Genomic DNA, 14,021 nt, shown 5'->3' on the forward strand with positions numbered 1-14,021 from the left:
TTAAGCATCCACTATTAAGAGAGTTTACTCTCTGTCATGCTACAAGGATTAAATTATTAAGTGTTATGTAAAGAGTAACATTCAATATAAAGGAAGCTTGAAAATAAAGTCAAATGCCTTTTAATCATCTGAAATGGGTAAAATAAGTGAGAGAGGATTTAAGAAGGTCAGTAAAATAGTATTTCCAAAGGAATTGTTTTCAATGTATGGACATAATATGAAAAAGTATATGAAAGCCATGGCAAAAACTAGTAAAATTAGGCAGAATACTTGAATACTTGATCAGGCAGAAGATTGCGAATAGGAAGTATAAAGAAAAATCAGCTAACTTACTGAGGGAAGATTGAGAAACTTTCTCTTGTGAAAAATTTGTATGTTTTATTGGAACATCCATTTGTTACAAATATTTTAGGCACTTAGGAATTTATGACACCACTAATTTACATTTTAATGTAATGATGATTTTGTTAATATATATAAAATCACCTAGAAGTGCTGAGTGTGAATACCTTTCTTTTCAGAATGAGTTTTTTGAGGGAAGGTCATAAAAGTGGGGCCGTAATTTTTTTTGGGGGGGGGTAGGCTATTCAGAACTATTCAGCATATGTCTCTCTGTGTTGGTTGACTTTCACAGGCACCTGTGCACTGAGAGTTCATGGAGGGCATTGCATGTCCTCTTGTAGGTTGCTGATGGATGGTAAAGTGGATGTTATGAGTGGTAACTGTGTGGTTAAAGAAAATGAGCCATTATTATAGAAATTGTTGCTTTTTGGAGGTTGGCGGTGACAAAGGAATGATAATGGTAGTTGGTTTAAAATTGGGATTGAATACTAATGTCTAAAGACAAAACCTTCACGTATGATTAAGCACTTGAGATCAGTAGGCATCGGTAGAGAGACATCTCTTTATTGTATATGAGGAATGGTAATTCGTCCCATATTTTAGAAGTGATGTTGCTGAGGTTCACTGAATCTGAATATTAACATGTAAAGTTAGAAAGGGAAGAAGATCTCAGCAGGTACTAGCATAAACAAGTTATTAACAATGAGGTTTTGGGGAAGAATCTTAGTTTTAGGTGTATACATACTGTAACATATTAATCTATCAGTCAGGAGTTTCTACTTAATTTTTATGGGTATATCAGGATTAATAATTCGTGATAGTAAAACTATACTTTACCAAGATGGAGTTTACATTAAAAACAACTTTCTTATTTTGTCAGTATTTATGGGACTTGGAGGGAAGGTGAGTGTAAGTCAGCCTTTGGTTATTTGGGTCTAAGAATACTATAGAGTATGGATATTTATTTTTATGATTTTATTAAATGTGTATTTTGATTGTTTTATTCCTGTATAAAACATAGAAGTTGTAGTCATGTTTTATGTAATTTTATTTGATCCAAATGAGGTACTTCTTGTTCAGGATGAAAGGAAAGCTGAAAAAAAATGCTGCTTAGGTATGAAACATAGTAAAGTAAGTTAAAAGTAAATTGGGGACATTTGTCCCCAATACTTTCTAAAAGCTCTCAGTTGTATTCTTTATAATTGTGTGTACCTGATTGAAGTATTCTGTATGTACTGCATAATATAAACAAGCTAGAATTTTCTTCCCATTTTTTCATTTCCACAAAAAGAATGCAGTTATTTTTTAATTGAGTTCTTTAGGTGAAGGATTTCATAACAATCATAATTACATCTTGATTTTATCTTTTTTTGTATGTTATAATATGCAGAATTGATGTGACATAATATGGGGGACAGAATATTAGCTAGCTTTGAAGTAAGATGATTCTCAGGTTGAATCCTTGCTTTGTTCATTCATATGACTATGGACAAGTTATATAACCTCTTTATAAACCCCTCTTTGCCTATCTGTAAAATATGAAAATGCACATCTTCTAGTTTAGTCAAAAAGTGGAATCTTTTTTTTTAATTTTATTATGTTATGTTAGTCACCATACAATAAATACATCATTAGTTTTTGATGTAGTGATCCACGATCCATTGTTTTCATAGAACACCCAGTGCTCCATGCAGTACGTGCCCTCCTTAATACCCATCACCAGGCTGACCAACCCCCCCTCCCCCCTCCCCCCTAAAACCCTGTTTGTTTCTCAGGTCCATAGTCCCTCATGGTTCATCTCTCCCTCCAATTCCGCCCCCTCATTTTTCCCTTCCTTCTCCTGATGTCCTCCATGCTATTCCTTATGTTCCACAAATAAGTGAAACCATATGATAATTGACTTTCTCTGCTTGACTTATTTCGCTTAGCATAATCTCCTGCAGCCCCATGCATGTTGATGAAAAGTTGGGTATTCATCTTTTCTGATGGCTGAGTAATATTCCATTGTATGTATGGACCACATCTTCTTTATCCATTCATCTGTTGAAGGGCATCTCGGCTCTTTCCACAGTTTGGCTATTGCGGACATTGCTGCCATGAACATTGGGGTGCACGTGGCCCTTCTTTTCACTACGTCTGTGTCAAAAAGTGGAATCTTGTTTTCTTTCTCTTTTTAGCACAGTGCCTATGCCGTTTTAGGTGATCAGTAACTATTCTGTATATCTTTAATGCCGTTTGTTAATATAACATTTTCTACTCTTAGTATTATTAAAAATAATTACATTTCTTTAGCTACATTTTTTTTAAAGTTGGAAAGCAGGAAGAAATTTAAGTAGTACTAGTTTTATTTATCAGCCTATCGAATTGGCAAAGATTGCATCAGTAATAATGCTCAGCATTGGTCTTCCCCCACCCTGCTTAGTTGTATGTATTTGTACACATTTTGCAGAGACAGTTTGGCAATATATGTTGAAAGTATTAAAACAATTAAAGCTATTTTTGCTTAGAATTCACACAGGATATAATCAGAGTTGAACACCCTGCTGCACAGCTCAGTGAAATTAGAAATCACCCATTCTTTAGTAGCTGGTGTGGTAAATCCTTGTGGTTGAAAAATAATCAGATAGTAAAATAATTTTTTTGAAGAGATACTGATAACATTAAGTTAAAAAAGGGGTAACAATAGTGGGTTTTTTCACTTGATCTCAGTTTTGTTAGAAATACGGAATTATAATTGTGTGTATGTTTATATGCACACAAAAAGAATAGTGTGCACCAGTAAACTAATAGAGACTGTCTCTGTGAAGTGTGATCATGGGTGGTTTTTGTTTTTCTCTGTGTGCTTCTCTATATTATACTCAGTTTTCTATAATAGATGTGCTGTTCTTTTGTCAAGATAACCTATGAAGCACCTTTTGAGTTTAGAACATAACATCTCTATTGATGCACTAGAGACCCATACCGACTGGCTGGGTAATACAACTCTTAGGTAGTCCAGAATGTGATATGTAGCAAAAATCTCTATAGGAAACAACACACAGCTCAATTAGAGAGTAAATACGTTTTTTTACAAATATATTTTTTAGAGTCCAAATCCATTATTAGACCTGCTGGTTCTGACGGAGTCACAGGCAGGAGAGGAAGCGGATGACATCCGGACTGCTGTCAGGCAACAGCTCCAGAAAGAACTGATTGCTCTTTTCAGTACCTTGCTTCTCAGTGTCATGGCAGTTACTGACAGGTACCGTTTGTCGTTGAAGGTTTGGGGACATTGATATAGAACCTAGTTTCCTTTTGATTTCTAAATCAAGGAAGAAAGAACTCAATAATAGTCAGTTCTGGTCTGTTTGTTTTTATTTCAGTGGAATCTCTGGTATAGCCTGATTGTAATTTCATACACACACACACACACACACGCACGCAGTATTTTGCTGTCTCTAGGTTTTAGGTCTTAGTCCTCTCTTAATTCTCTGAGCAATTATACCCATTTCTATGACTTTATGACTGTTTTTGCATAGGTGATTTTTAAGTGTGTATCTATAATTCTGACTTAAAATTTTTTTTAATTAGATAAAATTTACTATTTTAACCATTTTAAAGTACACCATTGAGTGGTGGTTTTAATATGTTCACAATGTTGTTCAACTGTCACTATTTAATTCCAGAATATTTTCATTATTCTGAAAAGAAACTTTGTACCCATTGAGCAGTTCCTCCTCATTTACCCCTTACCCAAGCCTATGGCAACCACTAGTCTTTCTGTCTCTATGAATTTGCTTATTCTGGACATTTTATATAAATGGAATCAGACATATGTGATCTTTTGTGTCTGATTTCACATTGTGTTTTCAAGGTCCATCCATATTATAGCACATACCAGTGCTTGTTTCTTCCTATAGCTGATTAATATTCCATGTATAGATATACCACATTCTGTTTATCCATTTTTCTGTTGGTGGACATGTGAGTTGTTTCTACCTTTGATTATTATGAATACAGCAGCTATAAACATTTGTGAACAAGTTTTGTGTAAACACATGTTTTTAATTCTCCAGTATATACTTATGACTAGAATTGCTGGTTCATGTGGTAACTCTATGATTACTTTTTTTTGAATTTTGTTTTCCATAGCAGCTATACCATTTTACATTCCCACCAGCAATGTATGAGTGTTCTAATTTCTCAACATCTGCCCTAATGCTTCTTATTATGGCTATCCCAGTGGTGTAAACTAGAATCATTTTGGTTTGATTCCATTTCCCTAATGAGAAATGATGTTGAGCATCTTTTCATGTGCTTAATGATTATTTGTATCTTCTCTGGAGAAATGTCTATTCAAGTCCTTCACCTATTTTTGCATTGGGTTGTTGTTGTTGAGTCATCTTTACATAATCTGGACATCAATCTTTTATCAAATATGATTTGCAAAATTTTCTTCCATTCTGTGGGTTGTGTTTTAACTCTTTGGATAGTGTCCTTTGATGTACAAAAGTTTTTTTATCTGCAGGTCTTCTGTGCTCAGATCCCAAATCTCTGCTGGAAGGAAAGAACTGATCCCACACACATGACATTTGACACAACTAAAGTGTCAAAACAACCCTAATTCAGCTCAACACCTGACTAGATCTCAAAGATCGGCCTCTTAACCAAATCTTGTGACCAAATGGCCAAACCATTTCTATGGGAAATTATTACGTACTTTGCTTTCAGTAGCTCTTATATACAAATATTTGACATACAATCACAAATGGAGAGAATTATAAAGTAGGAAAACGTCTCCTGTAATTAAGAGAAAAAAGTCATTAGAAAGAGACTCTCAAATGTCAACTGTTAGAGGAACTTTAAAGCTATTATTATAAACAATATTTTCAATATAAATTAGATGAAAAGATGGACAAGATAAGTAAAAATATGTAGAATATCAATAGCAGAGAAATGGAAACTGCAAAAAAGAACTAAATAGTAATTCTGCGACTGAGAAATACAGTTTCTAAAGTAAATAATTCATTGCATGGGCTTAGCAGCAGACCAGACACAGTATAAAAGAGGATTAGTAAATTTAGAATACAAGTCAATAAAAATTTCACTAAAAAGGGTCACCTAGGGACCTTCTGAGGTGCTGAGAATGTTTTATATGTTGTTATGCTTGGTGGTTACATGATTATATACATATGTAAACCATCCTGTAGTGTATATATAAGATTTGTGAATTTTACCTCATGCATTTGTGCCTCATCAAAGTACTGAAGACAAGAACAAAGTGAATCCATTGATAGTAGACTCTGGAATGTGTATAGAATCTCTTGGGGAGGGGGCTTATTAAAATATTAAGATCAGTAGCTCAGGAATCTACATATTAAATAAGTGCCATAGGTAGTCCCTTGGGCTAGACTTTGAGAAACAGTGCAATGGACTGTTCTTTGGGTGAATGTTCTCTGGATGTGGAGCGGAACTTGCGTAGGGAGGATGAGACCATTTGGGTGTGGAGCTTGGGGAAGGTTCACAGGGACCAGGAGAGGGAACTGGTTGGTGGCAACTGTGCCAGGTTGAACTGGGGTTGGTTAGATATTTGCAGAGGCACCATTGCCTTTGATGGTATAGCTTTTCTTTTGGAGTGGTTAAGGTAAAAGGAGCAGAAAATGAGAATGACTTTTATGTTAATTTTAAAAAACAGAAGCACAGGGACGCCTGGGTGGCTCAGTTGTTAAGCGTCTGCCTTCGGCTCAGGTCATGATCCCAGGGTCCTGGGATCGAGCCCCGCATCGTGCTCCCTGCTCGGCAGGGAGCCTGCTTCTCCCTCTCCCACTCCCCCTGCTGTGTTCCCTCTCTCACTGTGTCTCTCTCTCTCTCAAATAAATAAATAAAATCTTAAAAAAATATATTTTATCATGGGTGCCTGGGTGGCTCAGTCGTTAAGCGTCTGCCTTCGGCTCAGGTCATGATCCCAGGGTCCTGGGATCGAGCCCCGCATTGGGCTCCCTGCTCGGCGGGAAGCCTGCTTCTCCCTCTCCCTCTGACCCTCCCCCGAACTTGCTTGCTCACTCTCTCAAATAAATAAATAGAATCTTAAAAAAAAACCAGGAGAACATTTTTAATACTATTAACTAGATTACAAGTGATTCTTGCACAACACAGGTTTGAACTATGTGGGTCCACTTATACATGGATCTTTTGGGGATAAATACAATATAGTACTGTATATGTACTTTCTTTTATGGTTTTCTTAATAATATTTTCCTTTCTTGGGGTGCCTGGCTGGCTCAGTCAATAGAGCATGTGCCTTTTGATCTTAGAGTTATGATTTCGGTCCCATGTTGGGTGTAGAGCTTACTTAAAAAAAAAAAAGAACAACTTTCTTTTCTCTAGTTTGCTTTATTGTAAGAAAACAGTATATAATAACATATAACATACAAAATACATGTTAATTGACTTTATGTTATCAGTAAGGCTTCTGGTCAACAGTAGGCTATTTGTTGGATTTTTGGAGAGTCAAAAAGTATATGAGAATTTTTGACTGCACGTGGGGGTCAATGCCCCTTACCTCCACGTTGTTCAAGGTTCAGCTGTACTTTGTTGTTGACTCGTGAGGAATATGAATTTATACAAATAACCTTTAGGCTTTGGTGTAAATTCTGTGTGTTTCTAAAACTTTAAAACACCTAGATGACAGGTATATAAAAATTATGATCTTTAAATCATACAACTATACACCTATAATACTGTGATGGAATGGGTAAAAATATAGGCAGTAGTTGTCAATTTTGGAGTCTAAAAATCTGTAAAACTGAGAAAATTTCAGATTTTATTTGATGCTTTGTTATACAATGATGTTACTTCTTCCAGCAATTTCATCTTTGTATCCATGCCTACTTATTAGTTTCAGGGATTTTGTTTTCTTTCTTTTTTTTTCTCTCTCTTTTTTTAAAGATTTTATTTATTTATTTGACAGAGAGAAAGAGAGAGACAGCGAGAGAGGGAACACAAGCAGGGGGAGTGGGAGAGAGAGAAGCAGGCTTCCCGCAGAGCAGGGAGCCCAGTGCAGGGCTCGATCCCAGCACCCTGGGATCATGACCTGAGCCAAAGGCAGACGCTTAATGACTGAGCCACCCAGGCGCCCCAGGGATTTTGTTTTCTAATAAAAAAATGTTCTCTTGATTGTTCTGTTTCTGACAGTTGCATTTAAATTATGTCTCAAACTCATTAAAAGTTTTTATTTTAGCTTTCTGGGGAAAACAATTTCAGCTAATTAAAAACTCAAGTTTCTAATGATTAAAAGTATAGATTTAATATATGTAAGTTAAAGTCATCTAAAGTACGCATTTAATTTTCCATTCCAACTTTTAAGTTTTATTTTTGGGTGCTAATACTAATATCCGTTTATGTATTTTTCAGTGTAATTGTTATTGGTCCTTTGCATCGTATATCCTAGATGGTATATGAACTGTGTTTTCCTTGAAAAATCTTGTTTGAGACTGCCATTTCTCCTGGTTCATACTTTTCTGACGTATTAAGTTGTTAGTAACCCTCTGCCATCAATAAGTTAACCCATTAAGCCCATCACACTTGATCTCTTGTTGATTTTTTTTTCCTTCCTTTACATACACAGGAAGTGCTTGGAACTTCTTTATGTTTTCCAAACGCAGCTGGCTCTGAAACTGCTCCAGTGCCTGAGAGTCACGGATGCTCCTCACTTCTATGGCCTGCCATCCCTCGAGAGGACCTTACGAGGAATGGCTCATCTCACAGCATCTCCAGGATGGAGCTCACATTCTCCTCTCACAAAGCCACTTGAAATTTGTGTTAAGTACTTGTCAGGTCTCCTTGAAGTAAGTAAAAATAACCAGTGACTATAACAACAATAATAACAACTCCCAAAGAATAGCTATTTACTATTTATTATAGTATTTATTGATTGATTGATTGATCACTCCCTTTGTGACAGGCACAATGTTAAGTGCATTATATGTATCACTATATTTAATGCAGATTATTATTCAGTATTCATATGATTCATCATAATGGTTAAATGTTTTAATGATTTTTATTAACAAATATGTAAGATCACTTTCAGAACACACTAATTTTCAAGAAAAACTAAGGCTTACATTTAAGTCCCCTCATTAGGGTAATTTATTTATTTATTTATTAACTTATTTATCCTTTTTATTTGTGAAATACAACACATATGTGGAAAATACATAAAACATAAATACATAGTTCAGGCATAACATAGTGAACCATCCCTGATCTAAAAATAGAACATAGCCAGCACCTTGGGAACGTTTGTGATACCCCTTTTCAATCTCTACTCCTCTCCTGGAAGGTAGTTGTTACTTTGAGTTTTACGGTAATCACTTGTTTACATTTCTTGGTAGTCTTACCACTTAATTATGTGTTCATATTTACAACAATTCCTGATTTTTAAAATTTTGTAAAACAGAGTCATATGGCTGCTTTCTTTAATCATTATGCTTAGAAGAGTTATTCATTCTGCTGCCTATAGGTAGAGTTAGTTTATTTTTGTCTAGTACTCAGTACACTACAATGTTGAAGGACATTTGGGTTTTCTTATTCTAATTTAGAGCAATTTTGGATCCTGCTTCAGTAAATATTCTTGTCTCTACATGGAAATGAATTTTTGATATTTTATTTTCTAAGTATTGTTGAATATATGGAATTTACTCAGTTTTTTTATATTAACCATGTACCCAGCCATCCTTGTTTCCAAACTCAAAGGAAAGGCCTTTAATTTTTCACCTTTTCATCATGCTGTTTATGGTAGTTTTTTCAATTAAAGAAAAATAAGATTAAGGAAGTTTCCTTCTAGTTCTACTTTGCTAAGTGTTTTTTTTTTTTATTTTAACTCATAGATGTATAGTGCTTTTTCTGTATCTTTTAAGATAAACATGATTTTTTTCCTACAACCTATTAAGGTGGTGGATTAGATGGATCCATTTAAAAATGTTAAGCAAGCGTCCATTTCTGGGAGAATTTCAACTTAGGTTACGACGTATTCTTCCATTTATTTATTTATTTATTTATTTATTTAATTTATGATGTAGTGTTCCATGATTCGTTGTTTGTGCATAACACCCAGTGCTCCATGCAGAATGTGCCCTCTTTAATACCCGTCCCCAGGCTAACCCATCCTCCCGAATATTGCCTCAGATTCACTTCTCCGCACGTCCTGCCTTCCAGAAAATGGTCGCTTTTCTGTTCAGAGAGTTGTTGCTATTCTTTTCTTCGATCTCCTGTTGAGTTCATAGGTGTTCAGAATGGTTTGATCCCTATCCAGCTGAATTCCTGGGACCAGACGAAATCCAGGTCTCCTACTCCTCTGCCATCTTGCTCCACGGCCCCCTTCCTTTTATATATTAAAAGATTTGATTTGTTAATGTTTTTAGAATTCTTCCAGTTTTCTTTTTATTATTATTATTATTATGTTATGTTAATCACCATACATTACATCATTAGTTTTTGATGTAGTGTTCCATGATTTATTGTTTGGGTATAACTCCCAGTGCTCCATGCAGAAGGTGCCCTTTTTAATACCCATCACCAGGCTAACCCATCCCCCCTCCCAGAACCCTCAGTTTGTTTTTCAGAGTCCATCGTCTCTTATGGTTCATCTCCCCCTCCGATTTCCCCCCCTTCATTCTTCCCCTCCTGCTATCTTCTTCTTTTTTTTTTTAAACATACAATGTATTATTTGTTTCAGAGGTACAGATCTGTGATTCAGCAGTCTTGCACAATTCAGTTCTTCCAATTTTCTTATGCAGAGAATGGTTTTAGAATTACTGCATGTCTTCTTTCTCATAAAACTTTATTTATTTATTATTTATGAATGAATGAGAGAGAGAGCACGTACGCACCAGAGAGAGAACACAAGCAAGAGGAGTGGCAGGGGCAGAGGGAGAGGGAGAAGCAGACTCTCCGTTGAGTAGGGAGTCCAAAGTGGGGCTTGATCCCAGGATCTTGGGATTTGAACCCAAGGCAGATGCTTAACCTACTGAGCCACCCAGGTGCCCTCAGATTTTAATATCAAAATTAGCCTACTTTTTATGCATAAGTTTTTCTTTTATTTACCTTTTCCCCCCCTTTGGAATAGTTGATTTGAATTGGTGGTATTTCTTTCTTAAATGTTTAGTAGAATTTGATGATGAAGCAATCAGACCTGGAGTTTTCTTTTGGGGAAGATTGTAAATTAATTGAACGAAATGAAATGAATTTAAATCTAGAATTCTGAGATTTTTAATTTTTTGTGTCAGTAAGGTATGTTTTTCTAGAATTTCATCTAATTTTTGAATTCATAGCTCTAAAATTATCCATCAATGCAGCTCATTCTTTACATGTATGTCAGGTTGACAGTGAGGTCTCGTTTCATTCCAGGTATTACTCCTTCCCTCTAGTTTTCTTGATTAGTCTTACTGGTAGGTTTGTATGTTTTATTGTTATCATTCTTTTCAAAGAATGAATTTTGGTTTTGTTGATACTCCCTTTAATGTTTTTCACCATTTTATTAATTTTTGCTTATCCTTATTTCTTTCTCCTTTGGGTTTAATATATGGCTCTTTTTCTGAAAAAATTTTTAATTAAAAAATTATTTATTTTAGAGAGGGGGAGGGGCAGATAGAGAGAGAGAGAGGGAGAGTCCCAAGCAAACTCTGTGCTGAGGGCGGAGCCTGATGCAATGCTCAGTCACACAACCCTGAGATCATGACCTGAGGGAAACCAAGAGTTGGTCGCTTAACCAACTGTGCCACCCAGGTACCCCCCTTTTTTCCCAGTATTTTAAGATAGAGTCTTATTTCATTGATTTTTTAAAAAACTTTTTTTCAAGTATTTTTACCTGTCATTACCTTCTAATAAGCATGGCCTTAACTTTATTTAACACATTATGATATGTCCCATTTTTATCATTTAGGTCAGTATAGTTTCAGTATGATGTAATAAATATAGCAATGATGTAGCTATACCTAGTTCTGTAAGAGAAGAGCTTCACCAGGGTTCCCTCCCAGCCTTGCATTTATGCATGTAGTCCACAGAGGGAAGGCTTAATCATAGCTGATCTAAGTCTTGAAAAAGTTCCTGTGATCTTTCTGGATCATGAGAACATGGGAGGCTTGTGAGGACCTGCTACAAGACTGTTTCTTACTTGCTTTGTTCTCTATAGGGATGTCTGTCATGAACCTATTTCTTATTGCCTCCTGGGTTTTGATGAGTGGGCTTTCTGCCTCAGTTCCCTTGGGCTACAGCTGCAGGCCATGAGCAGCTTAGCTGCAGCGGGGCATGAGCTCCTCCATAACAGAGTATCCTACTATCCGCGTTGCTATCATCTGGCCCCTCTATTTCAGTGTCACCCTGTAAGGACTGGGAGCTGGCACCTTTGGCTACTAATGCTTTTGCTGTTTATGTAACTAATAAACTGTCTGAATCTAAAAAATGGCTCATTGTTTCCTTATTGACCAAATCTATCAGCATTGCTTGTCTTGAAAGTTTCAGTGATATCCCGAGTTTGAATGATAGTCAGAGGTTGGGATCTTTAACTTTTAGGATATCAGGAAAGTCTCTTAGAGGAGGCAGTGTAGAGATAGATTTTGAAAGATGAATGATCTGATCGATAGTGATGGGCATTCTAGACATGGGATATTCTGACCAATTTGTATCCATCACTTCCTGTTCCTTTTCCTGCCACACACTCCTACTTGTTGTCCAGCCATCTACCTACCACCAGATTATCCTTTAAAAACAGAAGCCTTTCAGCCCAAAGCTCTTTCAAGTGCATATGGCTCTTTGTAATCTTGCATTTTAAATCTTATATCTCTTTTAATTTATTCCCATGTCTCTGAAGTTTCCGTTTTATTTGGCTCTTTTCACTAAATAAAAAAGTTTATTTTAAAAGTCTATTCATATAATTTCTTCTCTTTTTCGGGTGGCAGTCTGTACACAAAGTTTAAGATCTCACTTACTCATTTACCTTCCTTAAGGAAGTCTTATCTTCTATACATGCACACTCAGTAAAGAGTGACTGACTGGTCTCTTTGGTTGTGTACCTGCAGCAGTTTGTATGGGCCACTATTATGGTGCTTAAGACATTGTATTTCTATTTTGTTTTATGTGTTTATCCGTTAGACTGTAAGCTTGTGAGACTCATCATTGGATCATTTCCACCTTCCCATAGTTCCCCTTTATCCTAACATAGTGATTTGTACATATTGGAGAAATAGTAATTTAATTTATATGTATCTTATGTGTGATTTTTAGAGTACAGTTTGAATTAATATTGAAAATGTGATATAAATGAATGTAAGTGATGATGTGTGTTTAATTTTTGTGCTTTTATTATTAAATCATGCTTTAGGTGATGTATATTCAGCTGTAAACCATGTTTCAGATGATGTTACCTAGAATTTTTCCCAAAAGTACATCTTATTTTGTTAAAAAGTTTTCAAAATCCTAAATACTATTAGGTGTACTATAAAATTTAATATGAATTTTAGTGTAGCGATTTTAATCAAATAAATTTTTTTCTTGGATAATTATAAATACTGAAAAAGTACACACTGACAGTATATTAATTACTCCCAAACTTCAACATGTCCAGAAATGTATGCATTTTTAGAAAAGTTATGTTAGCTTAGAGGTCTTACCATAATATTTTTTAAAAAGTCAGATCCTCTAATGCATTTAAAATATAATTCAGTATAAAGTACCTAATTTACAGCATTATGTCTAATGTGATTTGTATATACTCCATTTATAAACCTTTTAGAACCCATCTCCTCTGTGAAGTGACTTTTATCTGTTTCAGATAAGGGATATGTGTAGGTCTGCTACAACAGTGACTAAAGAAGCTAGTGCTAACATTGTTTATATTTGGAAACTATCCGGAGTGCTTGTATTTTTAAAATTGTGTAAGAGGAGAGATTTCAGATCACACCTCATGTTTCAAATACCAGAAATTAAAATGAGCTTTCTCGGTGTTGGAGAACAAAAGGGCTTCTTAGTTCTGTGAGAAGTTGAGGCAAAAAGGCAGTAATGTCATTCTAAGTTCACTTGTCTTTGAGGTGATAAAAATCAACACAATGTATTAGCTAAGGAATAGATTAAGACGTACAATCCCTGTTTTATAATGTTCCACTGATTAACAAATCATGATTTGGTATAAACACATTTCATGCTTTATACAGTGTCTTGGGAAGAAAATCTTTTTGTCTTTACATTAAGTGACAGGAAAATAATATGAAGATATATGTCACTTTTGTTAGACACTGTGGCAGAGTCCCATTAAATCTTACTTGGGACCTTTTGCATAATTACATAATTAGTAAACATTTAGATTTATTTATTTTACTACTGGTTAAGTGTATTTTTTTAAAGAATGAAGTAAGGCTTATGTGAATACACATTGAAACAAAGTCATTGTTGGTCCAGAGGACTTGCTGTATAGTTTCTCATTAAAGCTGATTCCTTTTCAGAAGGGAGCCGTGTTTCTAATAGAGGTATTTTGTTTTTGCCCAGTGAAATTTGAATGGGAATATTTGCTTTTTGTGGTTGAGAAATGAGGCTTTTAAACTAAGCATGATACATTATGACAGGTGAATAAACTGTGATAATTAAAATCCTTAAAATCAGACATACAGAATATAATTCCATGGATCTGACAAAAAGGTCTGATT

General features: G+C 35.3%; 1 protein-coding gene across 4 annotated transcripts in view; it reads left to right on the forward strand.

Annotated features, from left to right (window-relative positions):
• Window positions 1-14,021, forward strand: part of RTTN (rotatin) — a 155,201-nt gene that overhangs the window by 65,259 nt on the left and 75,921 nt on the right. For all 4 annotated transcript variants that reach the window (XM_045886566.3, XM_045886567.3, XM_064577749.1 and 1 more), the window contains 2 exons: window positions 3,429-3,583; window positions 7,949-8,168. In XM_045886566.3, coding sequence (XP_045742522.1) covers window positions 3,429-3,583; window positions 7,949-8,168 — 375 coding nt within the window. The remainder of the gene's footprint in view (window positions 1-3,428; window positions 3,584-7,948; window positions 8,169-14,021) is intronic.

The sequence above is a fragment of the Mirounga angustirostris genome, unplaced genomic scaffold (assembly GCF_029215605.1).
Source record: "Mirounga angustirostris isolate CCGP_5_RB_7025 unplaced genomic scaffold, mMirAng1.0.hap1 SCAF_14, whole genome shotgun sequence".
NCBI classification, from domain to species: Eukaryota; Metazoa; Chordata; class Mammalia; order Carnivora; family Phocidae; genus Mirounga; species Mirounga angustirostris.